The 12,480-nt window shown below is 42.0% G+C and overlaps 1 protein-coding gene across 5 annotated transcripts in view; it reads left to right on the top strand.

The window, feature by feature from the left end:
- Positions 1-12,480, top strand: part of ITPR2 (inositol 1,4,5-trisphosphate receptor type 2) — a 222,855-nt gene that overhangs the window by 85,723 nt on the left and 124,652 nt on the right. For all 5 annotated transcript variants that reach the window (XM_017745784.1, XM_017745783.1, XM_017745782.1 and 2 more), the window contains 4 exons: positions 1,572-1,823; positions 3,256-3,381; positions 8,259-8,387; positions 8,972-9,092. In XM_017745784.1, the coding sequence (XP_017601273.1) occupies positions 1,572-1,823; positions 3,256-3,381; positions 8,259-8,387; positions 8,972-9,092 (628 nt within the window). The remainder of the gene's footprint in view (positions 1-1,571; positions 1,824-3,255; positions 3,382-8,258; positions 8,388-8,971; positions 9,093-12,480) is intronic.

Here is a 12,480-nt window from a genome sequence, read left to right as displayed (position 1 = left end):
CACTTTTTCTCATTACAAGCAGGCTTTGAGGTTCCTGCAAGAACCCTGCCTGTCAGTGCAAGCACTATTACAGAAGGGAAAGCAGAGTTTACTTTGAGCCAGATCAATGTGGCAGCAGAGTTTTCTATTACCTGTAGTATTCTGGAGTAATATTTTGTAGAGCATCAACAGCTTCTCCAATACTGACCAGCTTTATTATATTTCCATAGAATTCTTAACTTGCTGAAAATATACTTTAGTGGCAGAAAATGCTGCTGGGTTGTTTTGTCCTAAGCTCTTGTCCCTTTAGTTTTTTTTTTTTTCCTGTGCTGTGGATTGTCCAGAAAATGTCTGAAAAGTCATGGGTATAGAAATACTTTACAAACCCAAAGATAAATGAGAAATAGGAATTGCAGGAAAGACTGAATTCACAATTCACTCCAGCCAAATGTCAAAGTAAAAATAAGCAAGAAATGGGGAAAGCACAAACAGAAAAGCTGTGAATTCAAAATTTGAAGTGTTGAAAACCCTGGAAAGTGTAATGAAATGTTTCTTGACTTTTCATTCTGGGAGACTAATTTTAATTCCTGTTCTTGCTGCTTTCCCATTTCTTAGCAGCTCCAGCAACCTTTATGACTACCCTTGAATTGAGTAAGCTGGGATTTCACATCACGTATGGACTGGAATAGGTCAAGTGCCTAATTCACAAAATAAGTGTGATTTTCGAGCTGCCAGGGTGTGTTCTGTACTATGAGGGGGTTTGTGGGAGCTTAGTTTCACCCACATTGAGAGTGGATTGTGCTTCACAGGACAGGGATGGAGAGAGGATTCCAAACAGGGTTAGAGCACAACTCTTCAGTGAGATGTGCTGAGATGGGATTGCCAGCATCCAGTGCCACTCTGGATCCTCTTGAGATGAGCAGAGCACTTGTAGAAGAGTCAAATATTTATCACATACACCAGTTTTCTGTTAAATGAAAGTGCTGGCATGACACTGACAAAGTCATGACCCACCTGCCAAATTTGCACAGGGTGGGAAGAATCCCCCTTTGTTTCCAATGCTGAGCAAGGGCGGGGAAAAGCTGGGTTCAATTCTGGGTGAGGCACAAGTTTTCTGTGTGAGGCAGCGTGGAAGATTTAATCTCACTGCACCTCAAGTGCCTATCTAGGAAACAGGGATAATAATGCATCCTGGCCTCCCAGTAGGAGGTGAGGATAATTAATTAACTTTACACAAACATTGAGATGGTAGGAATAATAAGGATGGTATGCTGTCTTAGGTAAAGACAGAGCTACAAAGGAATTAAACTTCAAATTCTCCTTGCATTAGTGCATTCCTTGGTGAGTTATTCCAGATTTGCACTTATGTTGACAAGAGCAGAATGCCTTGGATATTGTTTTGACATGTTCATTTGGCAAACCACATCAGAGCAAATTTTGTTTCGTTGTTTGGGTTTTAGCTGGAGAGTCTTTGCATACTTAAATTAAGAAATTAAGAAAATCATGGAATCATTTAGGTTCGAAAAGACCTTTAAAATCATCCAAAACGATTGCAGCGCAGGGTGCTCAAAGCCTTGTGATCTGTTTCTCAGCTGATAAACGGCGGTGAAGATGTGTTGATATTCTACAACGACAGAGCATCCTTCCCAGTCCTGCTGCAGATGATGTGTTCGGAGCGAGACCGAGCCGACGAGAGCGGGCCCTTAGCGTATCACGTCACTCTGGTGGAGCTGCTGGCCGCCTGCACGGAGGGGAAGAATGTGTACACAGAGATCAAGTGCAATTCACTGCTGCCCTTGGATGATATAGTGAGGGTAGTGACCCATGATGACTGCATTCCTGAGGTACGATTCACGGCAGGAGGAAGCAGGCGGTAGAAACCCAGACAATGCTTTGTTTTTGTTGTTTATAATGTACTGACAAGTTGAATATTTGCACAGAAACGGGCTGGAAATGGGCAGTGCTTCTTAATGGGAATAAGTGAGAAAGGATAGACAGTATTTATTCCACAGAAAATTCCTTGTCCTTAATGCTTTGTTTATCAGTTTTTCAGACACCTTTTTTTGTTTTGGGTTTGTCCAGCCATTGTCAGAGTTTCATGCTCTCCTAACTTCTGGCTGAAGTTGTGAAAACCCAGCTGAGTGTTAGGTCAAGCCAGTGTTTTGCCACTGCCTGAATTTCTCGGAAATGATGGGTAAAATTCTGTCCATGCTGAAGTCAGTGGGAATTTGGGTGAAGTCTCATTAAACTCAATTGCAGTCCTGCAAATGTTTTTATTCACTGCATATGAGGGCACAATTCTGCATGTGTCATGCTAAAGTAGGACTGTGATATTACCTGGTGCAAAAATGGGGCTCAAAACAACAGAACTGGGGCCTGCAGGAGTTAAAACTCCCTCTGTGCCATGAAAATTGCCCTTGTGATCAAATGATCCTATTACTAAAAAGAATATATTTGCTTTGCCCAAAAGTTCCCCTTAACATTAATTTCAACAGATGGTAATTAGAAAAAAAAAGCCCAAACAAATGAAACCTAAAGGTCTGATCGGAGTTTTCTCTTCACTGCATTAAACATATGGAACTACCTCATCTCCTTTGACCGTGACAAAAAATTTTCAGTGCATTTACATATGTTTATATTTAATCTATACATTTTGGGCACTGGATATCCATTTTTATGCTGTGCACATGCAGACTTGTCATGCCAGAGAGGAGTGCAACTGCAGTCCTCCTCCTAAGCCTTGTGCTGTCATTGCTGCAGTCCCAGTGCTCCACAACCTTTCTCTGCCATTTGGATCCCAAATGCAAGTGCTGCATTAGGATTGTGGAAATATAGGGACTGCAGTCCCAGCTCTGCAAAAGACTTTTTATTTTATATTTGGCAAGCCTGTCACAAGGCTTCAACCCACTGCAGTCAACTGGCAAGTGCAGGGGTGTCCTGCATTTTGACAGCCCCTGGCTTTGGAGCCAGGCCTTGCTGGTCCTGACATCAGTTAAATACCAGAATCATTATTGGTTTGTTTTGTGGGGGTTTTGTCATTAGAGTAAGGATGTTTGCAAAACCTTTTCATTTTTCCTCCTGTGGTCTTTCAGGCATGTGTTGCCCTGCTTCTCCCTAAATCTTCAGAACCAAACATATGCATTATTATGGTTATGAATGTTTGTTAGTACTGGAAGGTTCATCTTTATTGTTCAGTATTTTTGCAGGTAGAAAACATTATGTTAATTGTTTTTATTGTTGCATTTCATAGTGATTGTGTTTTCACTGTTCCTGCAGGTGAAAATTGCCTATGTTAATTTTGTTAACCACTGTTATGTGGACACTGAAGTGGAAATGAAAGAAATCTATGCCAGTAACCACATCTGGAAGCTGTTTGAGAACTTCCTTGTTGATATGGCAAGGGTAAGCTTCACCAGGTGTTAAATATTACAGAATAGTCAGGGTGACAACTGAACTAGCAGTAACTTTTTTTTTGTGCACTTCTTTTATTTTGTTAACTATTTTTATTCAAAACTGACAATAGGATAAGTGTGGTTGGTTGGTTTGTTTGTTTAACAAACAGTCATTCCTATGTTCTTTATCATCATTTAACCTGCTAATTACTAGCAGCCTTCCCTTTCTAAAAGGGCATCTTGGAACCCATGTGCCTTTCTCTTTTCTTCCAGAGAAATTAATTAGGTGTGTGTACATGGTTGAGAGCCTGTGTGAATCTTCTGGGAACGTGTGTTACATGTCATTATGGTGGTGACTAAAAAACCCCCACATCTGTAATCTCTTCCTTTATTCTGTTGTTACAGTGAGGATCAGGGATCAAGATCTTCTTTGGCTCATGTTCCTTCTTTAGTCTCTGCTTTTGTGTTTTATTCTCCTGTCACTGCGTGCTCATTGCTGATGTGAAAGGCAGGTGTAGAGCTGTGGTCCCTCAGAATACTGATTCAGATATAAATTACAGCTGCGAGGTGACAGGGTGCAGTCAGTACCACAAGCTTGCCATTCCTGTGGTCCTCAGCGAGCCTCACAGTGTCAGTAGTTGTTGAATTAAATTTTAAGTTACAAGTTGAATTAAACTTCCTTTCCCAGGGATTTTGAAGGCAGAAAACAAGAGAAATCTTACGACTTCCACAGGGATTATATACAATAGTAGAGCCATGAGGGGAAGCTAGTGTGATGTAATGATTATAGCCTGCACTACATATCCTTTTCTAGGAGGTTAATGCTTCCTGTAATTATAAATAATTACAATATTAATGACAAGAAATGGTGTTGCTCTTCCTGCTCAAGAGGTAGAACCACGAGTTTTTGGGTTTTTCCATGGTCCATTACATTTTACAATACGTAAGTTCTCACTCCTTGCATTCTTCATTTTGTTGAAAAAAGGTAAAGAATCTCAGTTTGGTCCTGCAGCAGACATTGACCCCAAAGTAACAGTGGGCCACAAAATAATTCCTGTGAGAGCTATTGGGAGAAAATATCATGAATTCTGGCTAAAAGAAGAAGGAATGCAAAGACTTGTATTGTACAATAGGCACTGGGACCTGTTAATTTCTCTGTGAAACAGAAACCTTATAAATGGTCAGGTTTATTTTCTTTTGTGGGTTTTTTTGTGGTTTTTTTTTCTTTTTTTTCTTTTTTTTTCCCTGGGAGCAGGTTAAGGCAGGGATGTTTGTGTTCTCTTTTTTTGGTGCTAGCCATTTTCAGCAGTAATTAGTTCTCTACAAATCCTGCATTCTTGCTATTTTGTCTCTGTGGTTGTGTTACACAGTGAAAGCCCTTCTGGACAAAACAACCTGGGTTGAAAATTAAAAGGAGAAACATCCTTGGAGGAGTCTTCTGACTTTTAACCTTACTGGTTTTACCTCAAGAAGTGTTTTCTTCTATTTAATTCCCTTTCTGGGTTGCCCTTTCCTGACGCGTCCTGACCCTGACTTTCCAAACAGACGATCCCTCCTCCCTAGCCCTTGAATGTGGCCAATTTTCTGTGCCCCTGGACTAGAAGCAGACAAGTAGAAAGAGGGCTCTGTCCAGGTTTCCTCTCATGAGCCTGGAGACAAACTGCATTGTGCTGGAGGCTTGTCCTGATGCTGGTGACCTCTGAACTTGTTTTCACATACCCCTGTCCTAAGAGACATTAGACCCCAGGTCGTCAGAGGTGAAGAGGGAATGATTAATGCTGCATTTTGTGTGCGGGTGCTGTTGGCACCGAATGGCAAAATACAGTTTTAGTCTGCTCTCCTGCAGGCACATCAGAAGTGCTCTGGCCTGTCCTGCTCTCCAGCCGTGGATAGCCATATTTTCCAGGTTATGGAGTGTATTTGTTCAGATTTGGTGCTCTGGGGCCCCAACAGAGCCCATGTGTTATAAATGCATCAGCGTTCTGTAGCTATCAGGACAGTTAGAATGCTGTCAGCCTCATGAAAGATGTTACAATGGCTTTCAAAGCATTTAGAAAAAGAGCTCTTTGATCCTCTGTGTTCCAGTGAGCTAAAAAGGATGCTTTTGCATGGGGGAAGGGGAAATGCTTTTCTTTTAGCTGCTACAAATGCCTGTCAGTGGGTGAGTTTGTGAGCTTTGAGTCTGTTATTGGAGAGCACCAAGGTGAAAGACGGCGAGTGTTATCCTCAGGTTGGATTCTTTCTGTTTTAGATATATATTAAAAAAAAAAAAGTAACTGATTTTTTTTTTTTTTATTATCTGTTTCTGGATTGAGGAAGGAAATATTTAGTCCCCAGCTGTCACTTTCCTTTCAACAACGTGATACATTGCAAAGCAGGCATGAGGCGGATCTGTGTATAAACCGGGTTTGCCAAAAGCCGTTGTGCTTTCAAAGACACCCTGTTTCTACAGCTTCTGCCAACCTACTTTCTGCTGGGTGTGGCTTACAGCCTTGTGCTGAGCAGAGTGGGTGCTGCTGAAGGAAAGGCTTCCCTTTCCTGCGTGTGGCCCAGCCTGTGTAAGTCAGCAGCTCTAGTCTGAGCAGGATTAAAGAAAAGAGCTGGGATCTGACAGCTGTAAAGTCATCCTGGCTTTCTCTGCAGAATTTTTGAAGTATTATTCATGTGAGTTTTGGTCCCAAAGCCTCTTAAGGGGTTTTTAAAAACTGCTTTCTCAATCCTCATCTCCATTTCATGCATTTCAGGTTTTTTTTTGCATGGAGGAAGATCTTTCAGACCCCAAAGGGCAGAGGGATAAGAACAAATGAGAGGATTTCCAAATTCCTTCTGTGCTGGGAATTTTTCAGACTGGTATTGGAGCAGCGTAGCATTCCCACATATGTCTCTGCTTTTCAGGCAGCTGAAGGGGAAAGCTTAAAAGTGTTTTGGAATTGAGTTTTGGTGATTTCTACATTCACTGTGCTTGCACTGCACAGCTCCCTGTCTTCCTATTGGGATTGCAAGTGCTGAGCTCAGAGCTACTGGTTCCAGCCAAAATTGGCATGCAGATTAATTAAAAGCAAAAGAACTTCCAGAGGCCTTTAGTTCTATAAACTCTTAAAAAAAAAAAAAAATTTAAACAAGTTTTGATTATTAATGGAATCATTTGCCTTCATGAGGACCGGGGGTGGTGGTGGTGGTGTCACACTTTTCCCAAAACTGAAGGGCTGATGAGTTTGCCATTTCATTTTAGCCACTGTTGCTTCTCTGACCAAAATCTTTCCTGGGCTGATTAAAAAATGCACTCTGTGGAAGCATGACTGGTTTATCTGACACATCTTAGATAAGCAGACAAACAAACTCCTCAAGATGCCTCATTTGTCTTGGTCTCAAGTTATCTTTGGTTATTCCTCTGCCTACTAGAGGACAATACTTGTGTGCTAGACCCAAGGTGCTTCTGTGTTTGCCTGAGCTCAATCACACCCTGAACACAGATGCTTTTGGATGTTGTGTCAGTAAACTTCCTTAAAACATTCCTGGTGACACTGCTGTCATGTGGTGACAGTGGCAGTGTGTAATTAGGGAGAATCTTTGCCCTGTGTGAGATTCAGGTGCTGTGGATTATTTCTCTGCTTCTGTCACCAACTTTTCCCTGTGACCTTAAGCAATTCACTCAGCTTCTCTGGACTCCCTATCCCTGAAGACAGGTAATGGTAAGTGTGTACCACTCAGGTTTGGGATTATGTGTTAAATGCACAGATGGCAATGAAAAGGCTATGCCTGGAGTCTGTATACAAACCAAATTTTGCTTTTGCATAGATTCCCTAGAACATTGCAGTCGTCTCTGGCTTGTGTAGGTGAAAGAGAAAACAACTGTGCCTTCATTTCTTGTTAAACATGACTACAACTGCTTATTTAAAGGCTGTTGAAGAGGTAGTATGACTACAGTCTGTATTACTTATTTGTCCAGTCTTGCCTTTCTCACTGTTTTTGGCTCTCTGTAGACTCCTTTCAGTACTGTGTACACTGACACATGCAAAGTCAACATAACTCTGTATAGATGTTCACAAGTGTTGAAGAGAAATAAAGGAAATACTGAAGGACATAATCCACCCCAGTATTTTTTCCCTAAGTGTGACATCTTTACGCAGCAACAAACTTTAAGTGTCGTACCAAAGGGAGTCTTCAGGAACCTTTTGTACAAATCTTCCCACTTCCTCCCACCATTTAATCATGCTTCTGTGCTCCAGAGATGTCCTGGTACCATCCATTCCCTTCTTTCATTGTTTTAGCTTGGCTTCTGTAGTTTCCCCATGTGGTTTCCCAAAGAAATGCTGCCTCTCTTCCAGTACCATCCTAAAGCCTGTTGGTATTGAGTGTGCTGTTTCCCTTCTTTCCCTCCTTTTAAACATTTTTCCTGCAAATGAGCTTCACCTTTGCCACCTAGTTGTGGTGATTAATTGTTAAGAGAAGCTAAATGTTCTATGAAATCTTTCTAACCTCAGTTGTTTATGTCTCATCTGTCTCTGAAGCATCTTCCAACCAGCCCTGCAATGGGAGGAAAGGTCCATTTTCTTCTTGAATCTGTCTAAATGTGTAAGTGGCATGCAGTACGCTGATTTAGGGGGATCTTTTCTTCATGGTGTGGGAAAGAATAGGCAGGCAGCCAGAAAGAACTAGTTCAGAAGAGAAGGGTATGGAAAAAACAATGTGGACCTCCAAGAAGAAAGATAAGCTATAACAAATCCAGCTTGAACTCTAACATAGTTATCTCTGATAGATACTATATAAAAATCTTTTGTTTTTACATTAAGAAGAAATATCAGGTGTGTTGTACTAAGTACAAAATAATGAAGCTTGCTTATTGGGGAGAATTAAATCTCATTGTTTCCTCCTCCTTCCCTGCAGGTTTGTAACACAACCACGGATCGTAAACACGCAGACACATCTCTGGAGAAATATGTCACTGAGCCTGTCATGAACATTGTGAGTGGCTTCTTCAACTCACCATTTTCAGACAACAGCACCAGCCTCCAGGTAAGGAGAAGAGACACAGACAAATAAGTTATTCAGGCCTTTAATGAGATGCCTCCTGCTACCTGCATAGGAATGCTGTCTCTTTTCATCCTCCTTTAATTTCTCTGTCCCCTCTCACGCCACTGACTACCAGCTTAATCCCTCTTTAAAACACTTATTCTTCATTTTAATCACTTATGTCTCTGGACCAGTAGACAGCTCAATGTGGTCAGAGTTACTTCTGGCTCTTGTGAATTCATTGGAGGGGGTATCCTGGCAGAAAAATCTGTGTGTGAGGGAAAACGCTGTGTCCTATGACAGAAGGGACACATGCCTGAGAACGGGAAAGACTCCTCTGTCCTTCTGGTCTGTACTGTGCTTGCTTGATATCAGTGGCAATCTGAGGAAAAAATTGCATGATTTGGCCTTTTTAGAGGTGCAGCATTGATTTCTGCTCCTGCCAGACCTAAAGATCAAAGAGAATTTAATGGAGCTATAACTTGAGTCTACAAGCTAAAACCCCCTTATTTTATGTTGTGTCAAACCCTAGGGCAGCTGTGAGGAGATCTTTAAAGGTAAAATTCCATGTTTGTTTTTGTTTTCAGACACACCAGCCTGTTTTTATTCAGCTGCTGCAGTCTGCTTTTAGAATTTACAACTGTACCTGGCCAAACCCAACGCAGAAAGCCTCAGTGGAGTCCTGTATCAAGACTTTGGCTGAAGTGGGTAGGTACCAGGTTTTACTTTGATTATTGCTCTTCCTGTTTAAAGGTCAGACTTGCGGTTTAACAGTTTTTAATTTGACTCTACCATCCTGAAATTGTGACAGTGCTGATTTCAGAAGTCCCACTTTCTGAGGCTCAATTCTTCCTTCTTTTATAACCCATTCAAATCTGCCCCATCAAATAGGGTTATTAGGGTGAAACTGGTAGGGCAGAGGGATGAGCTTGCTAAGTGAGTGATGGTTGAGCTTTCAGCCCTCAATTTTCATTTGATGGTTGAAATTCTTGATGATTTTAACTTTTTAATATCAAGAAAGTTATGATATTAAATCACAACATAAGCAAAGGTGTCCCTGTTCAAATAATTTTTTTTAAAACTTCTTATCCTACCTCAAAAAAATATTCTTCACCAGAACATAGACTGAGAGAAGTTCATTAAGTTAAATTTCTGTAAATATGATTTTAAGGTCTTCTGCCAGGACAGAATAAAGGATTATTCAATATACTTTCCAAAAGTCAGTGATACTGATTGCTTGTAGAATAAGATTCTGCTCAGTGTGAATGAGAGCTGAATAGAGGCAGAGATACACAGAAACTGGCTAAATTCTATTGTTGATACATTTATTAAAAAGTATTAATAAATAATGATAAAACAGTATGAGAGGGTCCCAGAACCATCTGCAGCACAGTAACAATCATCTCTAAATTTAGATTTTTGGAATAGTTTTACGGAAGTATCATTTAACATTTTAGCCAAAACATCTCATTAACTTTCTGTGTGAATGTGAATAAGCAGTTACCTAAAAATTTAGCAGCCTTCAACTGTTTTATTTGTTGTGCAAATGATTTAATTATGGATCCATCTGGCAAGAGAACTTTGGAAGTTGAAGACATTTTACTTCCTTTATGCTACAGCTACTACAGTCTTACATAAAGCTCCATCTCTACAAATCCTTGTTTGTGTGTTTAACATTTATGTCCTTGCTCTTCTCTGGCATTTCTGGAAACAGTCATCAATAAAATACTTCCTTTGGGAGTCTGGGGAAAGGGGGAGAAGTAGGGAAGGTGAGAGTATGTTGGAGACCAACCATGCCCTCTGTGTGCTTGTAGACAGCTCAATGTCTTCATTTCTGTAGAGCTGCATCTAAAATCAAATTCTAGCTCAGAGAGGTTGTTGTGTTATCTCAAGATGAGACTGCGTGGAGACATCTGAGCGTGGGTTTATTTTCCATTTGGCTACGTGCCCACAGCACACAGCTGATTCTAGCATGAAAAATTCCCAGCAAATTTCAGCAATCCACAGCTCTGCTGATTGCCGGATGAGTCAGGCCAGGCTCTCGCTGGGCTTTCTCTTCTCCCAAGGAGCATGTGCTAGGACAAGAAGAAATGGCCTCAAGTTGCACCAGGGGAGGTTTAGGTGAGGTGTTAGGAAAAATTTCTTCATGGAAAGGGTTGTCAAGCTCTGGAACAGGCGGCCCTGGAAAGTGGTTGAGTCATCATCCCTGGAGGTATTTAGAAGACGTGTTGATGTGGCACTTAGAGACTTGGTGTAGCAGTGGACGTGGCACTGTCAGGTTACTGCTTGGACTCTATCTTAAAGGTCTTTTCCAACCTAAATTATTCTATGATTCTGCCCTGTTGAGACAGCCAAGCTGAACTTGTCCCCACAGCAGCTTGACAGGGAAACCATGGGTCACTCTGAGGGGATGCCAGATCCAGCTTCATGCCAGGTATGCCGGCATGTGAAAGGGCAGGTGGGCTTTGTTGGGCAGTTTTCTGTGTGCCTCTTGTTTCTGGGGGCTCCAGGAGTGGCTGATGTCTGGAGTTTGCTTCAGATATGTGACTTTGTTCCCTGTTTGTGGAATTTAATTCCTGCCTCCACTACAGTCCTTTCTTTCATTCTTTTTTCTTTTTTTCTGGAGATGGTTTACAGTTGTTTTTTTTTTTAAAGTAAGCTCTTGGGCTGTCCTATGGGTCCAACCTCCTTGCTTCTCTGGCTTCCCACCCATGGGCCCCCAGCCATGCCTTGGGCAGTCTTAGGTGTAGCAGAGCAGAGCTGAGCTGAGCTGCCGGTGAAGGACATCACTCTGTGTCCTCCTCTGGGACTTCCCTGCAGCAGCAGCAGGAACAGCCAGGCTGGGAACCCCTGGGGTGCCGTGGGCTGGCAGCCTGAGAGCAGCTCCCTGAAAGCACACAGCATCCCCGTTGCTGATTTCCTTGCCCATATCATAACAACTGTTTGGGGATTCATCACTAATAGCAACATCCAGCATGGTCAAATTGTGTCGTGTTAGACAATTGCCACATGTCTTTATTGAGTGTTTTATTCTGACAGTGCAGAAAGGGAGAGTAAGGGAAGAGGTGAGGGGGATTTCCCCAAAGAGCAAGCTGGCTGGAGAAGAAGTGGAGTTTTTGACAGACATCCCTGTGCAAAATTTGCCAGCGGAGGTTTTAACCATGGGTGATACTCGGTGTTTTTAGGGACGGTGGCAAATGTGTCTTGCCTGGATTAATGGAGTAGGCCTGCTCTTCTCTGTGGAATATTTGGAAAAACTGCCCCAGCTGGGGATACCAGAGGTTTTTACAGCCAAGGCCCTTCTGTGATTGCAGTGGGTGCCTGGTGCCTTTCTCTGTCAGGTGTTCCTCTTCCCAAAATGATGCTTCACTTTGAGAAGCCAGAGGCATATTCCATAATGCAAACATAGCAGGCTTCTTGTGCCTCTTTTGCTGGCTGCATATGTGGACCCTTTTTTCGCTCTTCTGACTTGAGAGTCTGACAGCTTTAATGTTAGGGCCTTCGTGTTTCACAGCAGGGCTTTAAAAAACCTCTAAAAAGATGCTGCCTTTATCAGAGAGATGGAGCATTGGACAGATTTACAGCAGGGACCAAAGACTTCTGATGGAAAATAAGCGTAGTATAAAGCTGAAAGAACAAATATGATTTTTTTTTTGTTGGTGTGTCATTGCCCTGGACTTACAGATGAATCTCAGGGGGAAGAAAGATCATACACAGATTTCCCAAGATATCAAAGATCCATATAATGATACACTTTTAAAAGACCCGCTTCAGAGCAAGTTTAAGCAACATACACACTGCTCAGTGCTTCCTGGTTTGCTGCTGGCAGGTGGATGCAAGCACTGCCTCAAGAGCTTAAGATCATTACATTTGCTTTCTGATGAGCACCATAAGAATGTGCATTACCTTCCAGGTCAACAAAAGGATATGTTGCAGAAGCTTATTTCTTATAACCCTGGTATTTCAGCTCCACTTCACCACCAGGGAAAAAATGCATAAGCTTTTCAAGCCTCACTTGATGCTTTGTCTCCTGGTAGTTTCCTGCCTCCAGTTCAGTAGGAAACATAGAGGATTGCTCCTCTTCTTCAGCAGACTC

This window comes from Corvus brachyrhynchos, unplaced genomic scaffold, assembly GCF_000691975.1.
Source record: "Corvus brachyrhynchos isolate BGI_N302 unplaced genomic scaffold, ASM69197v1 scaffold209, whole genome shotgun sequence".
In the NCBI taxonomy this organism is placed as follows: Eukaryota; Metazoa; Chordata; class Aves; order Passeriformes; family Corvidae; genus Corvus; species Corvus brachyrhynchos.
Note: the sequence above shows the minus strand (reverse complement) of the source record. Positions and strands in the feature narration are given on the sequence as shown.